This window comes from Chanodichthys erythropterus, chromosome 19, assembly GCF_024489055.1.
Source record: "Chanodichthys erythropterus isolate Z2021 chromosome 19, ASM2448905v1, whole genome shotgun sequence".
In the NCBI taxonomy this organism is placed as follows: Eukaryota; Metazoa; Chordata; class Actinopteri; order Cypriniformes; family Xenocyprididae; genus Chanodichthys; species Chanodichthys erythropterus.
This window is the reverse complement of record NC_090239.1, coordinates 23,537,791-23,563,726: the sequence shown is the minus strand read 5'-3', so window position 1 is coordinate 23,563,726 and position 25,936 is coordinate 23,537,791. Positions and strand designations below refer to the sequence as shown.

At 36.1% G+C, this 25,936-nt stretch overlaps 1 protein-coding gene across 1 annotated transcript; it reads right to left on the bottom strand.

The window, feature by feature from the left end:
* Nucleotides 1–4,469: 4,469 nt before the first annotated feature.
* On the bottom strand, nt 4,470–21,522 carry ubtd1b (ubiquitin domain containing 1b). Its single transcript, XM_067369547.1, has 3 exons — nt 20,984–21,522; nt 7,538–7,765; nt 4,470–5,086 (listed from the first exon to the last, which is right to left on the bottom strand). The coding sequence occupies exons 1-3, from the start codon at nt 21,054–21,056 to the stop codon at nt 4,704–4,706; spliced, it is 684 nt and encodes a 227-aa protein (XP_067225648.1). The 5' UTR covers nt 21,057–21,522; the 3' UTR covers nt 4,470–4,703.
* Between the last annotated feature and the right edge of the window lie 4,414 nt (nt 21,523–25,936).

Below are 25,936 nucleotides of genomic sequence, written 5' to 3'. Positions count from 1 at the left end.
TTGAAATTGACATTTTTCTCAGAATTGTGTGATATAAAGTTGCAATTGCATGTTATAAAGTCAGAATTGCGAGATATAAACTCAATTGAGTTTCCATTTACTTTTTTCTCTTTATAAATGACTCAATTTTGAGAAAAAGTCAGAATTGTGAGATAAAAAGTTGCAATTACCTTTTTTATCATTTATGCAGTAGTGAAAACAAGCTTCCACATAAATTTGACATGTTTTTATATAATTTTTATTTACCAAAGCATGATTTTTTTTCTTCTTATGTGGCAGAAATGGGCTTCCATACCCACAGGCCCACAGCAGGCTTGAGTACAGCGTAATGGCTTCTTGCAATCTGTGATTTGAAAGACAAACGTCCAAAGAGTCTCCTGAAAAAGATCCACATGTATGGCTTCCTAACAGCTTCCTCAGTCAAATCTGGAAACTTCTCGTCATGAGATATATTCTACATACAACACATTCATTCAAATATAACAAACAATACATAAAGAAACATCTAGTGAAACATTTCAACTGTGTGAATGCAGGAGAATTGTGTGGCCTAGAAAAAATAACAGCAAAGTCCCTCAAAAAACCATTATGATCATAATAATCAGCACACGAATGTAAAACATGTTGATGAACACAGTACTGTCACTATAACCTTTTTAATTATCTTATAACTTTGTCTATTTCCATTTAATTTTGAATATTATACTAACAAAAGTCTAGCCATGTTTTTTTACTGAAGCGAAGGCCAATGAGAGAATAGACATCAAGGTGTCCATCATTAGCAGCAACAGCGTGTGTTGTCACAGCATAAGAGTTTCAGATTGTGCTGACGAAGGCCAGGAGGTTTATCCAGACAGCCGGAGGTCACACAGCTCAACCTGGGAAAAAACTAGCAAAGGATGCGGGATTTAAGGAGTACACAGCGCTATTGTGTACCGTTCCTCTCTTATCAGAGCATGTAAATCACCGCACTCGATGACGTGCTGTTCCCACAGGGGGACGTGCTTTGCGCTGTAGGAATATTCCAGGTTAGTTTATGCAAAAATGAAAAGTGTCATCGTTTACTCACCCTCGTGACTTTCTTTGTTCTGCAAAACACAAAAGATGCTATATATAATGTTTTATGTCCATATAATGACAGTCGATGGGGTCCAAAGCAAAATTAGACCCCACTGACTTTCATTTTATGGATGAAAAAAAATCTAAATTGAATTTATTTTGAGATAAAAAGTTATGGAAAAAGTCAAAACTGAGAATTCTGATAAAAAAAAAAAACTCAACTTTTGACTTAATTTTGAAAAATTGTGTTAGTAAAAATTGTCATACTAAGTCAAAATTGATGTTTTGTATCACACATCATAATTGAGATCAAAAACTAAATTATTAGTCAAAATGAACAATTCTGACAAAAAATGTCAACTTATGAGTCATTTTTGACAATTATGATAGTAAAGATTATGAAATCCTGTCAAAATTGAAATGTTTCATACGTTGAGATACCCCACTGACTTTCATTTTATGGATCAAAAAAAATAAAATAAAAATAGAATTTATTTTAAGATAAAAAGTCAAAATTGAGAATTCTGATAAAAAATGTCATTTTTGACAAGTTTAAGATAGTAAAATGATGAAATATTGTCAAAATTGAAATGTTTCATGTCATAATTTAGATAAATAGCTAAATTATCAGTAAAAAAGAATTCTGACAAAATTGTCAACTTATGACTCAATTTTGAATAATTGTGATTACTAATTATGAAAATTATGACATACTAAGTCAAAATTGAGACGTTTCATCCATCATAATTGAGAAAAAAAAAACTAATTAGTGAAAATTGAGAATTCTGACAAAAAATGTCAACTTATGACTCAATTTTGAAAAATTGTGTGATGGTAAAATTTATGACATACTAAGTCATAAATTTATGACATACATACAAGACATTGATGTTATGTTTCACACATCATAATTGAGATAAAGCTAAATTATTGGTCAAAATGAACAATTCTGATAAAAATTTCAACTTATTACTCAACTTTGACAATTATGATAGTAAAGATTATGAAATACTGTCAAAATTAAAATGTTATGTTTCACATGTTGAGATAAAAAAAAAAGCTAAATTATCAGTCAAAATTGAGAATTCTGACAAAAATGTCAACTTGATTTTGACAAGTTTGAGATATTAAAAAAAATGTAAAAACTGAAATGTTTCATGTCATAATTTAGATAAATAGCTAAATTACCAGTAAAAAACTATTCTGGCAAAATTGTCAATTTGTCAATTGTGATTACTAATTATGAAAATTATGACATACTAAGTCAAAATTGAGATGTTTCACGTATCATAATTGAGAAAAAAACTAATTAGTGAAAATTGAGAATTTTGAGAAAAATGTCAACTTACGACTCAATTTTGAAAAAGTGTGAGATAGTAAAAATTATGACAGTCAAAATTGATGTTATGTTTCACCCATCATAATTAAGAAATAGGGAAAATTGAGAATTTTGACAAAAATGCTAACTTGTGACTCAATTTTGTTAATTGTGAGATAGTAAAAATTATGACATACCAAGTCAAAACTGAGACGTCATAAGTCAAACTTTTGTCTGAAATCTCAATTTTTGACTTCATTTCACTTTTTAATCTCACAATTAAGACTTTTGTTAAACATTGGACCAACATTTTCAAAATATCTTGTGTGTCACAGAAGTCGTACAGGTGTAGAACATGAGAGAGTAAATGTAGGAATATACATTGTGTGGTGAATTATCCCTTTAAGCTACTGCATACTGTCGATTACCAAAGCAAACACCACACAGACTTACACTGCAAGTGGTAGTTTACTTAAGGAAAAATTAACAACGGGCCGTTAAATTATTAGAAAAATAATGCACTATTAATAATGCATTATTTCTCAATAATTCAGTCAATTATTCTGCTTATGCTACATTCACCACACCTCAAAACATTGTTCAGATGTTGCATTTCAAAACATGTGTCAGGTTTTTGTCCTTAAAATGCTCATCTGTAGAGACTAATTTCTTATGCATCTAATCCCACGCCTCAGTTTCTCGTTCCAAAACATAATTTTAGAGCGAGTAAGGGAGGCTTCAGCCATAAATAGTAGAATAATGCAGTTATTAATGCAGTTATGGAGAGAGAGAGATTAAGCGCATGCGATTACCTGAGTCTCTCAACAGTGTTCAGCAACTAATAGCGAAATTGTGAGTTTATCTGCTTCAAGAACAGCGCTGTTATTACCTCACTAGTGAGATGTCATGTAGCTTTTAAGTTGTTAAACTATTATTATTGTGCGAGTATGTGTGTGAGTTTAAGTGAGAAAGAGAGTAGACTCATAATAAAATGTAATTTGGTTGCAAAAACATGCAAATAATTGTTTTTATCCTATTGTTCACCATATTTATTTGATTGGTCAGTGTCGTTGTGGGTTTTGTGGTTCTTTTGCTGTTGTAGGACGTTTGAAATCATTTGGCGAAGTGATATGATACTGTAATGCGTTCAAAACTTGCCTGGAACTACTTTCCCCAACCTTAGAACGTTCGTCAACCAATCAGATTCAAGCATTCAACAGCCCCATGGTACAATATGCAATAAAGATGAATTAGAAAAGCTTGTAGTTAACCTGGAATATTCCTCCAATGCAAATTGACACAATTTGGAGCAGGAAAGAAACTTGCAATGATAAATGAATGAAGGTTAACAACAAAAAACAACAACAGAAGAAAGAAAGTAACCCAGAGCAGAAGGAAAAGCGTGAGAGAAGAAAGACGCCAGTGCTCTGGAGACTAATGAGGAACAGTCGCCATTGAGGTAATGAGCCGTTTCTAACCGGTGCGCAGAGTCACATGGTGATATAACCAGAAGCAGAAGACCTTTAGTAAAATAAACGTGTTTTTTTTGTTGTTACAGATGCCGACACTTGTTGCAATGCCACTGATAAAGGGTTAAGAATCATTAAAAAGTCTTACTCTAAATAGTTTAAAAAAGCAGAAATAGTACAGAATATAATCTCTCAAAATATCAGCAATATTCTCTGATCACAGCCTGAGCGCTTACAGCATAACAGCACTATAAAAGAGGAACAGAGGAAGTCAGACAGCCATTAAAGTGATAGTGTGTCCAATCTTCCTTTTAGAGGCAGCGATACGGTTTCATCTACAAGATGATGGGCACAGAGACCGGGCAGTGCCAGGAGATGAAGATGTATCACTGTGAGTTTCTTTGTGCACTCGATTTACCTTTTAAGCATCACTGGCCTCTGAAATGTGGATTAGCTACATCGAATATTGATATCGGCGTCTTTTTCTGCCTAAGATTGCATAGAAAGTTCAGGGTTGTGCTCAGAGACGTCACGAAGCATGTGGCCGCACTGAGAGTGAACGAACATGCCTCGTAAGCAAAATAACTCTTCTTTTCAAGGCACAGCTATTCTAAGATACTCAAGTGTGCAAAATGAGGCTCAAGTTCGATTATCTTACAAAGGGAGATCACTTTCAGAGGACTTTACAGGATATGCATAGTCAGTGTGTGCTTCGCTACCAAATTCACGTCAGCACTTCTGCTCAATCCGTTTATTTGTCTCTCAGCGTCCCTCTAAATCTCCGGCAGGATCAAGTTGCTCGATTCATTTTTTTTTTTATGTGTGCAAAATGTTTTAATATTTTAGCTGCTGCGGTTCTAGTGGTTTGGTGTCGGTTGGTTCACGATGACCTGGATCACAAAGTCCTTCTGGATCTTGGTGTCCTGCAGGCGGGTCTTGTCCGTGAGGAGCTTTCCAGAGAAGAACCAGCGCTGGTGGGCCAGGTCAATGTCCTCCTGAGCTTGTAGCTGTTTTTTCAGCAGGCCGATGGTGTCGGTCATGCTGGCGTTCAGGCGCAGGTCTTTGCCGGTGGAGAGCCGTACCTTCAGCTGGAACTCTTTCTTCTGGGCCGTCTGGGGCTCAGGGTTGTCCGTCAGGTCTTCCTCGCTTCTTTCTGTGATCAGGTTGACAGGCGGGGCCAGGCAATACACTGGTAGCTGGTAACGGTTTCCAAGCTCATCATAACACTCAGTTAGGGACCCTAAAAAGCATAAACAACCATCAGTGTGTTATCATTTGCACTTCATACTTCTTCATTATGGTGAAACCTTCCCCTCTGGGCCAGTAAAGAAAATAGGGGTCAGGTTGTGAGGACAATAAGCTATTTAAATTGAGATATATATATATATATATATATATATATATATATATATATATATATATATATATATATATATATATATATATATATATATATATATATATATATATATATATATATATATATATATATATATATATATATATATATATATATATATATATATATATAGTTATTTGATAGAATTAATCAAATTATATATAAAAAAGTATTTTAAAAAATAAAATATACAGTGCCAGTCAAAAGTTTGCAAATATTGCAATTTTTAATGTTTTTGAAAGAAGACTATTATGCTCATCAAGGCTGCCTTTATTTGATTAAAAATACAGAAAAAAACTGTAAAATTGTGAAATATTATTACAATTTAAAATAATGTTTCAATGTTTTAATATACTTTAAAATATAATTTATATCCTGTGATCAAAGCTGAATTTTCAGCATCATTACTCCAGTCTTCAGTGTCACATGATCCTTCAAAAATCATTCTAATATGATGATCTGTTCTGAATGTTGTGCTGCTTAATATTTCTGTGATTATTTCAGGATTCAGTGATGAATAAAAAGTATACAGATCTTTTTTAACAATGTGTTTACTATCACTTTTTCACATCCTTGCTGAATAAAAGTATTAATTTCTTTAAAAAAAAAATAATTAGACCCCAAACTCAGGTTTTCATAACAAAATCCGCTCAATTGCTACTCAAAACTAGAACAAAACTAGCCCAAATCGCGTTTAAAAAAATAAATAAATAAAATAATTTTTTTTTTTTTTTAAATTGCGTCCCGTGGGGTAAAATACACATTTTTTGGCAGGGTTCCCCTGGTAAAATTAGCATTCCAGGAGCTAAATATCATGTTATCAGGGTCGCTTCAACCCGCAGACATGAAAAACAAGCTGCGGCAACACTGATAAAAAAGCCCAATTCACTGGAAAACCACAGACTTGGCAACACCAACGGTAGTGCATGTTGTTACAAAAGATTTCTATTTTAAATAAATGCAGTCTTCTTTTTCTTTTTTACTTTTAATTCATCAAAAGAATCCTAAAAAAAGCATCACAGGTTATAAAAAAAAATATAAAGCAGCAATGTTTCCAACATTGATGTATTAGAATGATTTCTGAAGGATCATGTGACACTGAAGACTGGAGTAATGATGCTGAAAATTCAGCTTTCATCACAGGAATAAATTATATTTTAAAGTATATTAAAATAGAAAACCATTATTTTGAATTCTAATAATATTTCATAATATTACTGTTTTTTTCTATATTTTTGATATACAAATTAATGCAGACTTGATGATAAATGATCTTGAAAATAATCTAAAAATATACATATTTAGTACAAAACATGTTTTATTTTGTGGGTTACAGTTTTTTCTCTTCAACTTTAACACCGTTTGTGCTTGTTTAACATGGTAAGGAATGCAACATTTATATATAAATATGATATATCCATCCAATATCCATGTAAAACACCAACATATATGTGCGCAAGTCGCCTTGGAACATAAATTGCTTGTTTCAGATAACAAAAAAAATGTGAATTATTTTCCAGAAAATATGTTATTTGAATATTTCAAACTTGCTATGTTGCGAAACTTGCTGTTTGGCATCAATGAAGGTTCTCCACAAGTTTGATTATTTTCTAAAAAAAAAAAGATTTTCAGATATATTTTTATAGATTATTTTCATGATCATTTATCATCAAGTCTGCATTTATTTGATCAAAAATACAGAAAAACACAGTAATATTGTGAAATATTATTACAATAATGGTTAAATAATGATCAAAATAAGGGTTTTCCATTTTAATATACATATATATAGCACAATATATATATAGCACATTTACCACACAAGTAATTAATTTCCACTTTAAATTTCTAAATAATAGATATTTATAATGAATGCAACTATATATACATTTTTTAAATAATTACATTTTCATTCTTGTTCTATATACACCTTTAAATCTGAAGGACTTTTTGTGGTGTGAGGGGAACTAAAATACATGATTTGTAAACATTTGGTTTTTTTTTTTCACCAGTATTTTTTCATTATTTCTGAATAATAATAATAATAATAATAATAATAATAATAATAATAATACAATTTTTAACTGGTGTAACTTATTTTCAGGTGCTACGTCTTTGGTAACTTAAATTTTGTACTACATTTATGATGCTTTCTTTGTACTTCAAGCTCGGCCTCACCACATCACTGCTTTTTTGATTCATGGAAAAGAGCAGCATGAACATTCTTCCAAATTTCTCCTATTTCTGTTCTAAAGACGTCAGCTGGTTTCATCACAGCCAATCGACTCTCACCGTGTGGTAACGTGATGTTGGCTCCGTCCACTATAGCTTGAGCCAGCTCGTGATCGTTACACTCCAGAGCCACAGCGGCGGCTTTCAAGGCGTCCCAGATCTCCTTGCGGCCCTCAAACGCCGGAGCCGTGTCCCAGAACTCATCCCTCTTACTGCGGAGCTGCCCCTCCGTCATTGGGTAATCGCTCTTCCACTTCAGCTTGTCTTTCTTCAGTGGCTCGTTACGACCTGCAGACACACATGATGTGTGAATTACCACTATAGGCTATACAGCATTTCCTGGAATAATGGGTTAGCAGAAAGTTGCTGAGCATCTTTGATGATCAAAGAGAAGACCACATTATTTTTTGAACATCAGGCCAGAATTTTACTATTCCAGTAAATTATGGTGAGGTTAGTTTCATGTATGACATCACCTATGAAGGCCCACAAAGATTTTCCATTTGTATTTTCCATCAGTACTTTAACTGGGCAACAAATAGAGAACTGAGTGGAATGTAAAAGTAATAGTGTAATAAACAAGAATTGACATTTAGTGCATTCAAATAATTATAGTGTAATGGAAAATTTTACACAACACAAGATCAAGAACAACTTCATTAATCAAAGCAGATATTTTGTCACCTATGACTACAAAAAATATAAATCAACCGTTAATAAACACGATTATGTTACACATGACTTCAGTCTCAAATAAAAGCAGAAGTGAACTACACTCACTCATATACACATGACTGAGCAAAGGTTGTGTATTTATGATTGTTTGTGTGCAAATACTCCCTTCCACAATGACCGATCACTTCATGCAAAAACGAACAGCCTTCATCTATCCAGTTCACATCTCACAACAACCCTGAGGGCAACAGCCAAACGCTAAACACCCCCTCCATGACCCTGAAGTTATCTTGTCAAATAGAGTTCTTGTTTTGAATCAACAATGATATGTTGAGCCCAACACACTGTGATTAGGACTGATACTGATATTACTGGATAAGGCCTGATGATTCTGTTCGCATTAGGGCGGAAACAAATAGGCTAGTCCACATTATCAACATTGTCTACAGATATTATTAGTAATTTGATCTCAGGGGATGTAACAGGAGATTATTTTTAATGCAAACCTGGAGCATTTTAACCAGAGGAGCATCCTGAAAAGGAAGATGGTGCGGCTCACAATCCAGTCCAGTCACACGCAAAAAAAAGACAAAAATGAAGAGGGCAGCGCAACGACAAATTTAGCTTTACTTTCAATATTTTATGGGATGGGAATTAATGAGTAGCGTTCTGAAAAACAATAATATGCCACAACAACAACAAATATTAAACAACGATATTAAACAATTATTAGATTAATTATTAGATTGTTAATATCAGTTTAATAATTAAACAATTATTTGCTGATACCGATTTTAACAAACATTTATTGGCTGATACCGATACTGATATTAACAAACTATTATTGGCCGATGTCGATTTTTACAAAATGATTGGCTGATACCGATATTAACAAACTATTATTGGCCGATACCGATTTTAACAAACATTTATTGGCTGATACCGATACTGATATTAACAAACTATTATTGGCCGATACTGATTTTAACAAAATTATTGGCTGATTCCGATATTAACAAACTATTATTGGCCGATAGCGATTTTAACAAACCATTATTGTCCGATAGCGATTTTAACAAACCATTATTGGCCGATAGCGATTTTAACAAACCATTATTGGCCGATAGCGATTTTAACAAACCATTATTGGCCGATAGCGATTTTAACAAACCATTATTGGCTGATAGCGATTTTAACAAACAATTACTGGCCGAAACCGATACCGATATTAACAAACTATTATTGGCCGATACCGATTTTAACAAACAATTATTGGCCGATACTGATTTTAACAAACAATTATTGGATGAAACCGATATTAACAAACATTTATTGGCTGATACCGATTTTAACAAACAATTACTGGCCGAAACCGATACCGATATTAACAAACTATTATTGGCTGATACCGATATCCACAAACAATTATTTGCTAATACCGATTTTAACAAACATTTATTGGCCGATACCGATATTAACAAACTATTATTGGCTGATAATTTTAACAAAATTATTGGCCGATACGATATTAACAAACAATTATTGGCCAATACCGATTTACACAATTATTGGCTGATACCCACATACCGATACTTATTTTTAAAAAAAGATTATTGGCTAATTTAAATACAGATATTTGTCACTTGCTCTCTTTATTTGATGCTGTCATTAAAATAGTTTTGATCACTATTTAAATAAGCAAACTTCAAAAACACATGCATTAAGTTATTCTAGCTAGTTTATTACTGCATAATCAAATAATTTCTAATGAACAAACTGAATCAATTTAACATTCAGCAGGCCGACATAAATAACAGAACAAAGATACATATAAATAAACAGTGCTTTTTACATAGGTTATCATTCATGTCTTCTTGTGCTTGAATATTTAAATTCGCAAGGCTTAAAACTACATGCAAAGGATAAACTTTTGTGAAGATGCAGCACTGGTTCGATCAGGACAGTGACAGTGTTGCACAGTTCAATTGTCCCAAACGTTATTCACACTGACCCGGGTGCACCTTATTGACAAGCACTATTGTATTCTGTACAGATTTCATTTTGTTTTGGTAACTTAATTAATTTACCCAAAGAAAAACAGACATTATACAGCTCAGTGGCTTCACACAGTTAATTAATAAACCATCAGTTTGTTATATCAGCCTTTCTCCTGCTATAGCCGATATGCCGATAAATATCGGCGGCTGATACATTGGTGCATCTCTACTTATTTATACACAAGGTCTCCAGAAAACATCCAGGAAAGCTATATTTGTAAAGCTACAGATGCCATTAAAATGATAATGCAAAGTCAAATAAGTAATGTTTAGAAGATTTAGCAGCAATTTGGCAGAAGGAACAGGCAGCCGTACTGCTCTTTTACAGGAAATCACTTTACAGTTTGGAGAATCTTCCTGTTACTCCATACGATTAAACAATCTCGCAACCCCAAGTTTAAGCAATAGCGATGCTTGCCTTAGTAAACACATCTAGTAATAAACCTGCTATAGAAATAGGGAAGTTCAGGCTGATGGTGAGATAGTAGGTGGGTGGACCATGTGCGATTCAGCATTTTCCCATCCTGTAGATGCTGCTCACCGGGGCCAAGTATCCAAAGGACACCTTTCACCCAAACACATTATTTATAGCATGGCCAGCTTAGCTGTAATTAGAAATCATCAGGACACATTGTGTGATTTACAGCATTGTTCCACCCAGAATGCTTCACTCCACCTGACGGTACAATGGTGGAAGGAGTAGACGAGTATCATCAAGTTATAGGACTTCAAGTATTACAACACGTATATTCTGATTCACAAACAAACGACTCTTATGAACTGAGTCATTCTTTTGATTCTTCACTAATGTTTTGATCATGTTGATCATTTAAAGACCTTACAAATTCATCTATCAAATATGATACAGTTGGCTTTATAGGATTAAACCAGGAAAGGCCTTTCAAAGTGACAGACAGAGACAAATGGCTGTTTACAACCCAATGTTTGGTCAAATAAAAGCAACCACAGACAATGTGAAGAACTCCACAAGGGACTAAATGTTCCCAGAAGCCAAGCGCACACTACTAGACTGAGGATTAGTCTCAATTTCATTGGCTGTTGGACAGTGCACACACTTGAAGATCAGTGTGCAACTTCATTATAATTTGTCCTATATGTGCGATTAGACAGAAGAAGCTCGTCTCATAGGTTCACACACACTTGTGATCTAGTCAACGACTCGAACATCAAAGCTGATGAGGTTGAGGGTAATGAATCACACGAGAAACACAGTCAGCAGGGCGCCGTTTATAAAGAGCTTATTCCACTTTATGATTATGACCTATGCCACAACAACAGGAGACAATGTGGGTGTATAATGCACAATGCGACTGTCAAAGTTCAGTGCCTAATATAAACTAGTCAAATGAGATGTAAATGCTCTCGAGTCTTGAGGCCACGAGCTCTAAGGAGCTGCATAAAGTTGCATTCTTCTCCTGTAATTCTCTCGTTACATCCAAACACCCGACGCAAGCAGCGACAGATTCTCTTCCCCTCCCGCCGTCACAGCAGGAACACGAGATGTTCCCTTTTCCTCTCAGTTGCATCATAAAATTATGTGGCTCTTCCTCAGAACTGATTGCATTGTTGTGTAAGTGCCGTAAAAACGATTTTTATGATGTTTGGATCTGTAACTGTAGTCTGCACTGAGTGTGACAAGATAGAAACACTGGATGTCACATAATACAAGACAGACAATAAAACGCACATCAAAACAATGCATCTTTGTTATTGCTGTGGAACACAACAACAGCACAACCCGTATAGTCTGATTCATAAACAAACGACTCTTATGAACTGATTCTTTTGAGTCAGAAACACTCACAAACACTTATATGCGCATTGCAAATATTTTATATTTATACTTTGAGAAGTACAACTCCGTCAGGATTTTTTATAATTCTGAATAAATCAGGCTGTGTCATAGTCATCTTTAACTCTGAGGAACACTATTTCCTGCTCATTGTGGATCTCACAGTAGGACACATAAGTCCTGGAAAATGTATAGTTTTTTATATTTTTATATAGCTGCAGTCACAGCTTTAACATGTCAGCTCCGTCATGCCGGTGTGATAATTTCTGTAAATAGTTGTGAGATAATAAACATATGAAAAATTTAAGGCAGCTACAACTGAGAAAGAAAACAAAATTGCTCCACTGTACAACATGTGGTTAAGGTGGAAAAATATTCAATTTTTTCAACTCCGTCAGACGTCAACACCATCAGGTTTTATGTCTGATGGTTGACAAGTGCTCTCAAAAAGTCTATATAATGTGATTTAATATGTTTTGGGGAATTCTTCTAATGTTGTTTCATGATTCTTTTTACATAAACTGTGTATTTGACCCCAGCTGGACCTTTGTCAACTCTGTAGTATGTATTTGTCAGCACCGTCAGTATGTATGTCAACTCCGTAGTATGTATTTGTCAGCACCATCAGTATGCATGTCAACTCCGTCAGTATGTATATATCAACTCCGTCAGTATGTATGTCAACTCCATCAGTATGCATGTCAACTCCATCAGTATGCATGTCAACTCCATCAGTATGCATGTCAACTCCATCAGTATGCATGTCAACTCCATCAGTATGCATGTCAACTCCGTCAGTATGCATGTCAACTCCGTCAGTATGCATGTCAACTCTGTAGTATGTATTTGTCAGCACCATCAGTATGCATGTCAACTCCGTCAGTATGCATGTCAACTCCGTCAGTATGCATGTCAACTCCGTCAGTATGCATGTCAACTCCGTCAGTATGCATGTCAACTCCGTCAGTATGCATGTCAACTCCGTCAGTATGCATGTCAACTCCGTCAGTATGCATGTCAACTCCGTCAGTATGCATGTCAACTCCGTCAGTATGCATGTCAACTCCGTCAGTATGCATGTCAACTCCGTCAGTATGCATGTCAACTCCGTCAGTATGCATGTCAACTCCGTCAGTATGCATGTCAACTCCGTCAGTATGCATGTCAACTCCGTCAGTATGCATGTCAACTCCGTCAGTATGCATGTCAACTCCGTCAGTATGCATGTCAACTCCGTCAGTATGCATGTCAACTCCGTCAGTATGCATGTCAACTCCGTCAGTATGCATATATCAACTCCGTCAGTATGCATATATCAACTCCGTCAGTATGCATGTCAACTCCGTCAGTATGCATGTCAACTCCGTAGTATGTATTTGTCAGCACCATCAGTATGCATGTCAACTCCATCAGTATGCATGTCAACTCCGTAGTATGTATTTGTCAGCACCGTCAGTATGTATGTCAACTCCGTAGTATGTATTTGTCAGCACCATCAGTATGCATGTCAACTCCGTCAGTATGTATATATCAACTCCGTCAGTATGCATGTCAACTCCATCAGTATGCATGTCAACTCCATCAGTATGCATGTCAACTCCGTCAGTATGCATGTCAACTCCGTCAGTATGTATGTCAACTCTGTAGTATGTATTTGTCAGCACCATCAGTATGCATGTCAACTCCGTCAGTATGTATATATCAACTCCGTCAGTATGCATATATCAACTCCGTCAGTATGCATATATCAACTCCGTCAGTATGCATGTCAACTCCGTCAGTATGCATGTCAACTCCGTCAGTATGCATGTCAACTCCGTCAGTATGCATGTCAACTCCGTCAGTATGCATGTCAACTCCGTCAGTATGCATGTCAACTCCGTCAGTATGCATGTCAACTCCGTCAGTATGCATGTCAACTCCGTCAGTATGCATGTCAACTCCGTCAGTATGCATGTCAACTCCGTCAGTATGCATGTCAACTCCGTCAGTATGCATGTCAACTCCGTCAGTATGCATGTCAACTCCGTCAGTATGCATATATCAACTCCGTCAGTATGCATATATCAACTCCGTCAGTATGCATATATCAACTCCGTCAGTATGCATATATCAACTCCGTCAGTATGCATGTCAACTCCGTCAGTATGCATGTCAACTCCGTAGTATGTATTTGTCAGCACCATCAGTATGCATGTCAACTCCATCAGTATGCATGTCAACTCCGTAGTATGTATTTGTCAGCACCGTCAGTATGTATGTCAGCACCGTCAGTATGTATGTCAACTCCGTCAGTATGTATATATCAACTCCGTCAGTATGTATATATCAACTCCGTCAGTATGCATATATCAACTCCGTCAGTATGCATGTCAACTCCGTCAGTATGCATGTCAACTCCGTCAGTATGCATGTCAACTCCGTCAGTATGCATGTCAACTCCGTCAGTATGCATGTCAACTCCGTCAGTATGCATGTCAACTCCGTCAGTATGCATGTCAACTCCGTCAGTATGCATGTCAACTCCGTCAGTATGCATGTCAACTCCGTCAGTATGCATGTCAACTCCGTCAGTATGCATGTCAACTCCGTCAGTATGCATATATCAACTCCGTCAGTATGCATATATCAACTCCGTCAGTATGCATATATCAACTCCGTCAGTATGCATGTCAACTCCGTCAGTATGCATGTCAACTCCGTAGTATGTATTTGTCAGCACCGTCAGTATGCATGTCAACTCCGTAGTATGTATTTGTCAGCACCATCAGTATGCATGTCAACTCCATCAGTATGCATGTCAACTCCGTAGTATGTATTTGTCAGCACCGTCAGTATGTATGTCAACTCCGTCAGTATGTATATATCAACTCCGTCAGTATGTATATATCAACTCCGTCAGTATGCATATATCAACTCCGTCAGTATGCATATATCAACTCCGTCAGTATGCATATATCAACTCCGTCAGTATGCATATATCAACTCCGTCAGTATGCATATATCAACTCCGTCAGTATGCATATATCAACTCCGTCAGTATGCATATATCAACTCCGTCAGTATGCATATATCAACTCCGTCAGTATGCATATATCAACTCCGTCAGTATGCATATATCAACTCCGTCAGTATGCATATATCAACTCCGTCAGTATGCATATATCAACTCCGTCAGTATGCATGTCAACTCCGTCAGTATGCATGTCAACACCGTCAGTATGCATGTCAACACCGTCAGTATATATATATCAACTCCGTCAGTATGCATGTCAACTCCGTCAGTATGCATGTCAACACCGTCAGTATGCATGTCAACACCGTCAGTATATATATATCAACTCCGTCAGTATGCATGTCAACTCCGTCAGTATGCATGTCAACTCCGTCAGTATGCATGTCAACTCCGTCAGTATGCATGTCAACTCCGTCAGTATGTATATATCAACTCCGTCAGTATGTATGTCAACTCCATCAGTATGCATGTCAACTCCATCAGTATGCATGTCAACTCCGTCAGTATGTATGTCAACTCTGTAGTATGTATTTGTCAGCACCATCAGTATGCATGTCAACTCCGTCAGTATGTATATATCAACTCCGTCAGTATGCATGTCAACTCCGTCAGTATGCATGTCAACTCCGTCAGTATGCATGTCAACTCCGTCAGTATGCATGTCAACTCCGTCAGTATGCATATATCAACTCCGTCAGTATGCATGTCAACACCGTCAGTATGCATGTCAACTCCGTCAGTATGCATGTCAACTCCGTCAGTATGCATGTCAACACCGTCAGTATGCATGTCAACACCGTCAGTATATATATATCAACTCCGTCAGTATGCATGTCAACTCCGTCAGTATGCATGTCAACTCCGTCAGTATGCATGTCAACTCCGTCAGTATGCATGTCAACTCCGTCAGTATGCATGTCAACTCCGTCAGTATGCATGTCAACTCCGTCAGTATGCATGTCAACTCCGTCAGTATGCATGTCAACTCCGTCAGTATGTATATATCAACTCCGTCAGTATGTATGTCAACTCCATCAGTATGCATGTCAACTCCATCAGTATGCATGTCAACTCCGTCAGTATGTATGTCAACTCTGTAGTATGTATTTGTCAGCACCATCAGTATGCATGTCAACTCCGTCAGTATGTATATATCAACTCCGTCAGTATGCATGTCAACTCCGTCAGTATGCATGTCAACTCCGTCAGTATGCATGTCAACTCCGTCAGTATGCATGTCAACTCCGTCAGTATGCATGTCAACTCCGTCAGTATGCATGTCAACTCCGTCAGTATGCATGTCAACTCCGTCAGTATGCATATATCAACTCCGTCAGTATGCATGTCAACTCCGTCAGTATGCATGTCAACTCCGTCAGTATGCATGTCAACTCCGTCAGTATGCATGTCAACTCCGTCAGTATGCATATATCAACTCCGTCAGTATGCATATATCAACTCCGTCAGTATGCATGTCAACTCCGTCAGTATGCATGTCAACACCGTCAGTATATATATATATATATATATATCAACTCCGTCAGTATGCATGTCAACTCCGTCAGTATGCATATATCAACTCCGTCAGTATTAATGTCAACTCCGTCAGTATGCATGTCAACTCCGTCAGTATGCATGTCAACACCGTCAGTATGCATGTCAACACCGTCAGTATATATATATATATATATATATATATATATATATATATATATATATATATATATATATATATATATATATATATATATCTCAACTCCGTCAGTATGCATGTCAACACCGTCAGTATATATATATATCAACTCCGTCAGTATGCATATATCAACTCCGTCAGTATGTATGTCAACTCCGTCAGTATGTATGTCAACTCCGTCAGTATGCATGTCAACTCCGTCAGTATGCATGTCAACTCCGTCAGTATGCATGTCAACTCCGTCAGTATGCATGTCAACTCCGTCAGTATGCATGTCAACTCCGTCAGTATGCATGTCAACTCCGTCAGTATGCATGTCAACACCGTCAGTATATATATATATATATCAACTCCGTCAGTATGCATGTCAACTCCGTCAGTATGCATATATCAACTCCGTCAGTATGCATGTCAACTCCGTCAGTATGCATGTCAACTCCGTCAGTATGCATGTCAACTCCGTCAGTATGCATGTCAACACCGTCAGTATATATATATATATCAACTCCGTCAGTATGCATGTCAACTCCGTCAGTATGCATATATCAACTCCGTCAGTATGCATGTCAACTCCGTCAGTATGCATGTCAACTCCATCAGTATGCATGTCAACACCGTCAGTATATATATATATATATATATATATATATATCAACTCCGTCAGTATGCATGTCAACACCGTCAGTATATATATATATCAACTCCGTCAGTATGCATGTCAACTCCGTCAGTATGCATATATCAACTCCGTCAGTATGTATGTCAACTCCGTCAGTATGCATGTCAACTCCGTCAGTATGCATGTCAACTCCGTCAGTATGCATGTCAACTCCGTCAGTATGCATGTCAACACCGTCAGTATATATATATATATCAACTCCGTCAGTATGCATGTCAACTCCGTCAGTATGTATATATCAACTCCGTCAGTATGCATGTCAACACAGTCAGTATATACATATATATACTCCGTCAGTATGCATGTCAACTCCGTCAGTATGTATATATCAACTCCGTCAGTATGCATGTCAACACCGTCAGTATATATATATATATCAACTCCGTCAGTATGCATATATCAACTCCGTCAGTATGCATGTCAACTCCGTCAGTATGCATATATCAACTCCGTCAGTATGCATGTCAACTCCGTCAGTATGTATATATCAACTCCGTCAGTATGCATATATCAACTCCGTCAGTATGCATGTCAACACCGTCAGTATATATATATATATATATCAACTCCGTCAGTATGCATGTCAACTCCGTCAGTATGTCAACACCGTCAGTATATATATATATATATCAACTCCGTCAGTATGCATGTCAACTCCGTCAGTATGTCAACACCGTCAGTATGTATGTCAACTCCGTCAGTTTACACAGTTTTTGGATGAATCAAATTAAAATATCATGCTTTTTAATGCGTCTGACGGACACAAGTTAAGTTCTGAAGTGAATAAATGTACATTTTCAGAAAAACCTGTTCCCTTACATGGTTCATTAGCCGAGATCTTTGTCTACAAAGTTTAAAAAAATAAATAAATATTAAATCCCTTATCTCAAGAATCAGTGTAATAATAATTACTTTCAAAAGTTTTGAACTACTCAAGCTTTGCTCTGCTAATAATAACAACAACAACAACAATATAGTTGCATAGTCAGATTCACAGATAACTCTTATGAACTGATTCTGTTAATATTGCTGTTTTAGTTATTTAGTGTGCTAAAATAAAAGTGTAATTTTCCCCCTAAATAATAAGTGCTATTTATTCTTTATTGTAGTCTTGCAGGTAAAAAGGGCTGATGTCTAATTGTTGAGTGACACATGATTGAGAATGAATTGCTGTTATTTAAGAAACTTCCCAAACTTTACTCTGGTCCAAGACGTTCTCCGAACTGGATAAATGGATCGTTTTCCATTTTCGGCAGGCGATGGTCACATAGCATAATATAATATAAAATTTTATCTCCTGTTTAAAGCAAGATACAGTACAGATAACCCTAAATCAATACACTGATACTGCAAGACTTTCACTGATAGAAGTCAAACACATGTCACGGTCACTGATGTCATCACTGGACCACATACATGATGTAAAGGTTTCCTGCAATGGAAAGAAAATCTTTCTATCCCAATTACATTTCACTGCAGCTTATGGCAAGCACAAAACAACAAACCCGATCAGGTGGAGCAAACATGCAGGGACATGCCCTGAGACAAGAACGACTGCCGGCTCCAACATGCATACAAGTGGAAAAAAGATGCATAACATAGGAGACAGATAATGATCAGAACTCTGAATGTTTCCAAGGGCCCACATGGTCATATAATTCCATAAGAAGAAGATTCAGAATCAGCACAAATCATACTGTGACATGAAGTAAAGCAGTAGTGCTAGTAAACACCAGTTATCTGCTGGATCTAATTTAGTTCACCCAAAAATGTAAAAAAATTTAGCCAATAATTTATTCACCCTCAAGCAATCTTAGGTGTATATAACTTTTTTCTTTTAGTCAAACACAAACACAAAAGTTATATAAAAAAATATCCTGGCTCTTCCAAGCTTTTAATGGTTTTGTGAATGGGGGGTGAGATTTTTGAAGCCCAAAAAAGTGCATCCATCAATCATAAAAGTAATCCATACAACTACAGGGGGTTAATAAAGGCCTTCTGAAGGGAAGCAATGCATTTTTGTAAGATTTAAACCAATTAAAATGATTGTTGGAGACCAATGGATGTAATGCAGAGACATGTAACTTCAACAACAAAGAAAATCAACATGTTGCTCTCAAATAAGATTAAGCGATACATTGAAATTTGCACATTAAGAAAATAAATAAACACTTCCAAAATAATACACTGGAAAACAGTAATATGTGACTTTGATTAATATGGTAAGCATTTACGTTTTGTGTCAAGATATTATCAACAAACACAGCAATACCATGGGGTCATGTGATAAATCATGGTAACACCATAGCAGGTTTTGCAGTTGGCCTTGTCTGTTGCTCTAAAAATAGTAAATCCCACCAAAACGTGAGATTTTTTTGTTTTTTTTTGTGTATGCAATTGTATTATAAAAAAAACAGTGTAATATGTATATGCTTATCATATTCATATAACATGGCATTTACATGGTAATCAGTTAGGGATGCACAGATTTTGGTTGATTCTTTATATTTGAAAGCCGATAACCGATATATCGGCCGATAAATCATAGAGGAGAGCGAGTTTGGCCGATAATGTATGTAATTTTGGCTGATACCGATAATTCTATATATTTGAAAGCCGATAACCGATATATCAGCCGATAAATCTAAAATCTAAAAATTGTGTCTGATACCAATAACGATAATTCTTTATATTTTAAAGCCGATAACCGATATATCGGCCGATAAATCATAGAGAACGAGCGCGTTTGGCTGATAATGCATGTAATTTTGGCTGATGCGATAATTTTATATATTTAAAAGCTGATAACCGATATATATCGGCTGATAAATCTAAAAATTTTGTCCGATACCGATAACCGATAATTCTTTATATCTGAAAGCCGATAACCAATATATTGACCGATAAATCTAAATCCAAATTTTATATCATTTTTGAGAGCCTGATTACAAAAACAAACCATCTCACCATTAAAAGTCATGTCCCAAGCACACAATTATAATGTTCTCATTACAATTTTATGTAGTCTATATGACAGATTTGCGCTGAACATGTCGAACCTAACTGTATTTTCCTTTTTGAAGTGATTTCAGTCATATTTCAAGCAATTCAAAAACATCATAGCGATCAATGCACATCTAAAGCGTTTCAGCTGAAGTAAATAATCGATTATTTATTGGCTTTAAGATATCGGCGAAATTCTTTTATCGGGCCAATAACGATAATATTAAAAATTAACATATATCGGCTGGTTTATGATATATCGTGCATCCCTACAATCAATACAAACATCATGCATGTACAATACCATTACATTTTTGTTGTTGGTGGATTGTGTTAACATATGCATATATTTAACAATTACGATGGCAAGCCGATACTACTTTGATACATGCTTACCATTTATAGTTCACATGTGTGGCATTTATTTACATAATAACAAGGTACTTTTGGCTGATGGTTTTGCACACGAGTTTAAATCAATACACCTGATATTTGCATGCTTTTAAGAATGCCACACACGGAAACAAACATGCAAATCAGCATCACGGAGGTCTAAATCAACAGTCTCACCTCCACGTTTCCTCTGCGTCCTCGAGCCGTGTCCGCGTGACTCCGCGCGCTCTCTCCCCACGCATCCTCCCATGATTGTCAAACAAACGCAGGCCACATCTCAAGACAGCAGATATATACACTCCTGCTTTATCATCACCAAAACGTAAACTCAAACTACAGTACTATGGGTGATGCGTCAACAGTAAGTACATTAAAGGGAGTCTCCAATGAAAAGCGAGTCCAAACTCAACAAACTCCAGACTGAGGGTCCCGCGGAGAGCTCGCGATGATCTATCGGTTATCTGGCACGAGACTTGCGTTTAGTTATTTCTGGCTTTATCCCACGAGCTAACTTACAGCAGCTAGCACGAGCTTTTGCCTGAACTCATAAATGCAGTCTAAAACACCATCCGCGAGACTAGTATTTGAGCTTTAATGAATGTTCCGTGCTCGCGTTATGATATCAAAACATTTATGCGTCGCAAACCTGACTCAGAGTGCTTTATCTGTCGCTAGTCTCGCACCTTTCCCCCACTGATGTTTCCTACTAGTTCACATTACTAGCGCGCAAGCGCTCTGACCATGTGACTCCACCAGAGCTCCTCCTCTAGATGGAGCCTCCAAACTCCACTCAAGCGTTTAAAGGGACAGTTCACCAAAAATGAAACTTCACTCTCATGTTGTTACAAACCCGTAACACCGTGTCCTAACCAGACGAGATGTGATAAGATTCCAGCGCATTAGACGCGACACGAAAATGAGAGGCGATAAAATCAATCAAAAACCACAGCCAATCAGTAGAGAGTGTGGGCGGGCTCTCTCAGCAAGAGCGCAGCAGACACAATTCGTAAAATTCATAAATATCACAAAATTTAAACATTATTTAAAGTACATACAGAGAGACTGAACCAATCTTTGTCATAGAATACACTTGTTTGCTCGCATTGAGTCGACAGTTTGAACGTTCTTGTGCGCATTTATTTATTTTCAAGATCTGAGGTGAATTAGCCAGTGTTGTTTTCGTTACAGCTAAAAAGCTGAACGCAGAATGATATTCAAACACACGTTAGATGCTTTTAACATTAAAGGGTTAGTTCACCTAAAAATAAAAATAATGTCATTAATTACTCACCCTAATGTCGTTCCACACCCGTAAGACCTTCGTTTATCTTCGGAACACAAATTAAGATATTTTTGATGAAATCCCATAACTCAGTGAGGCCTGCATAGCCAGCAATGACATTTCCAATGACTCCATTCAGCCGATCTCCGGTTCTGGCGGTCTAATCAGATTCAATGAAGTATGCTAAGCTATGCTAAAAGTGGTACTGCCAGAACCGGAGATCGGCTGAATGGATTCGAAAACGGTAAAACTCAACTGTTTAACTCTAGGGGAGTTGGAAAATGAGCCTATTTTCAAAAAAAGTGGAGTGTTCCTTTAATGTACAAAAAACAGATTTAAATCAGTTCATGTGAGTACAGTGGTTCAATATTAATATAAAGCGACGAGAATATTTTTGGTGCACCAAAAAAAAAACAAAATAACAACTTATTTAGTGATGGCCGATTTCAAAACACTGCTTCATGAAGCTTCAGAGCGTTATGAATCGTGAACCTCTTCCTACTGGATAAATTATAGCATCAAATAAAAATGAATGAACATCAGAAGGAATGTTGTTTCAAATGCGGACATTCCTGTAATTCCTGTAGTTATGAGATTCCTGCTTGTAAAAAGCATTCACGTTCTCGTAGAGTTCGTAATTACAGCTTGTAAGTTGGGAGTTTTCTGAAAGCTCCCAGATGTACCACGTGGCCGCTGTACCACCTGACCGCTGTAGATTAATTTAGGCGTTGATAGTGTGGTGCCATGGAAACGCATTATTCCCAATTCAAGGACCAAAAGGACGTGAACAGCTCTGAATATAACGTCACGTTTTGTTATCTCAAGATTCCGGTAAATACGAGGTGGCGTGAATGCAGCATAATCTTCTAACTCCTGACTGCTTTGTCAGACAAAATGGCGGTTTTGGTGTTATGATTGGTTAGATCACTTGTCAATCAAACTCCAGGCAAAGGGTCAGTTAGGTGGGTTTTTGTTGTGAAAACCTGGCAACCCTGCTAGCATCTCTCAGTTTGAATGTATTCGGAGCAGAAGGAAAAATAGTTCCAATCTTACTAAACAATTTTTGCTAAATGCAATAATGCAAATACAATAAATCCCAAAAACACATAGGATATTTTATTTGAGAATCATACAATATTAGTTTCAGAAAATATTTATATTTAAACGATGGCTTTATTAATCTCTGACTGCACTTTACAAAAGTCTCACATCTGTGTGATTCTTGAGAGATGGGACAAAACATGTCCAGCAATTGTAACTGCTATTAGGTTTAAAAATAAAAATATTTTCTATTTTAAATGTTATGAGGGATTAATAATAGAAAGTATTTATCACAATTATCCCCTTCAATTTAATTTTATCATTATTATATCAAATGTATAACACTTATTGTCTTCTCACTACATCTAAAACAGTGTGTCCACAGAGAAGGGTTCAAAAATTTGTATGCAATAAAATGGATAAAAATGTTTTTTTTTTAATGATGAAAAAGCTTGTTTTATAAAAAGCAATACTTGATAATATTTCATGTCAGAGCAATATTGTTTTTCAATGACACATGCATGTTTTATAAGATTTCCAAGTTGTGTCCCCACTTTTTGTCAACACCGTCAGACATTTATTAAAATGTAATAATATCAGGGAATATCAGGGGCAGCTGTCACTCTGAGGGACCCCCTTGCCACATTCCACCTCTGCAGAGTACATCAATGTCAGACAGGCTCTAGTAAGTTTTATAATTTTAGAATATTTTAAATCTTAATGTTAATATTCCCTGTGTCACAACCATGATATGTCAACACCCTCTTCCAATTCATGAGGAAATTATTCAAAATTTTTAGATTATTTTTTTCTCCTGAAGCAGGTTCTATTAGCATATAGCATCAACAGAGAAAACAAAATGGCTACTACATGAACTCCATTTGTTTTGTGAAAGAAATGCCAATATGTCAACACCGTCAGTGTCAACACCGTCAGATTTTCTGTCTGATGGTGGTGACAGGCCAATGACGGAGTTGACATTCAACATGAAGTCATCATATTTTTGTGGTTTTCAAGTCATTTTTAATTATATTAAATATAAAATAGTGTATAGTTTTTCTAATATTGTACTAATACTAACTATATGACCTGACAGCGTATATTGCTTTTGTGGATTAGTCATCACTTCTAGCAGAGTTAGGCTTAATTTAATTATTACCCTGCTGCTCCGATAAGCTTTATAATGGCAGTGCACAGAAACTACCTGTTTAAAACTCAAAAAAGTGCATCCATCCATCATAAATGTACTCCACACAGCTCCGGGGGGTTAATAAAGTCCATCTGACTTGAAGCAATGCATTTGTGTAAAAAAAAAATATTCATATTCAACACATTATGAAGTAAAATATCTAGCTTCCGCCAGACCGCCTTCCATATTCAACTTAGGAAGAAAGTGTAAAACTCTAACAGTTAAAAATGCTTCTTCCTTAGTTAAATATGGATATTTTTTTAACACATCGTTTCGCTTCAGAAGGACTTTATTAATCCCCCAGAGCTGTGTGGAGTATGTTTATGATGGATGGATGCACTTTTTTGTGTTTCAAACAGGTGGTTTCTGTGCACTCCCATTATAAAGATTAGGAGCATCAGGGTGATTATTAATATTTCTCCAGTTGTATTCGTCAGAAAGCAGAAAGTCATAAACACCTAGGATGGCTTGAGGGTGAGTAAAGCTTGGGCTAATTGTCATTTTAAAGTGAACTAATCTTTTAATCCTTTACTTGCCCTCATGTCGTTCCACATAAGACCTTCAGACCACAAATTAAGATATTTTTGATGAAATCCAAGAGGTTTATGACTTGTCCATAGACAGCAATATAATCACCACTTTCAAGGTCCAGAAAGGTACTAAAGACATTGTTAAAACTCAAGTGGTTCAACTTAAGTGCTGTGGTTCTACCTCAATATTATGAAGAGACGAGAATACTTTTTGTGCCCAAAAACTAAACAAAAATAACGATTTTATTCAACAGTATCCTCGCTTCTGTGTCATTCTTCTATGCTGTTTATATGTTCAGCGCTTCCAGGTTCTACAGATATTGTTGAATAAAGTCATTATTTTTGTTTTGTTAACATACTCACTGTTTGTTGTGTTTGTTTTAATAGAGTAATTGATTGATTCAAGTATTTGATAGTTAACATGACTACAAGTCAGGTTTTCGTCAACACCGTCAGATGTGTCAACTCCGTCAGATGAATATTTTGATATATCATTATGATATTTTATATTTGTTTAGGAATTGTTGGTCATAGGTAAAAATGTAATCTGTCTGCTAACATGAGAATGGGTTTTGAAATGTTAAAATCATCTTGATTTTTGTTAAAGATAAAGTTAAAGTTATATTTCACAGTCCAATTTAAAGAAACACAAATGAAAATCTTTATAATAAATATATATACACATATTGAAAGTATTTTTTTGTGGCCTCTGTCAGCCTTGGTAAAAATGAGTGTTTACTATACTTTTTATAGGTCTTGCATAATGTGAGTGAAAATTAATTTGTGTTTTTGTTGTCTGACGGTGTTGACACAATATAAGTGATGGCAAGGTAAAAAGCACATTTTGATTAAAAAGAGTAAAGTTGGGAGGTTGTATCAAAGCATTGCTCAGTAGCTTATTACATGTAAGATACATAAATGTAGTTTAACTTGCCTGAGAATAAGGTTTATTTTTTTCAATATTGCATCCTGTTTTGTCCCACTTCTCAAGAATAAGAAAATTTAAGCAAATTATATTAAAAACCGCTAATCTTATTTTATAGCTATTTATTTTCATTGTCCTTTTTTCTTTCTCGTTTTGGATTGAC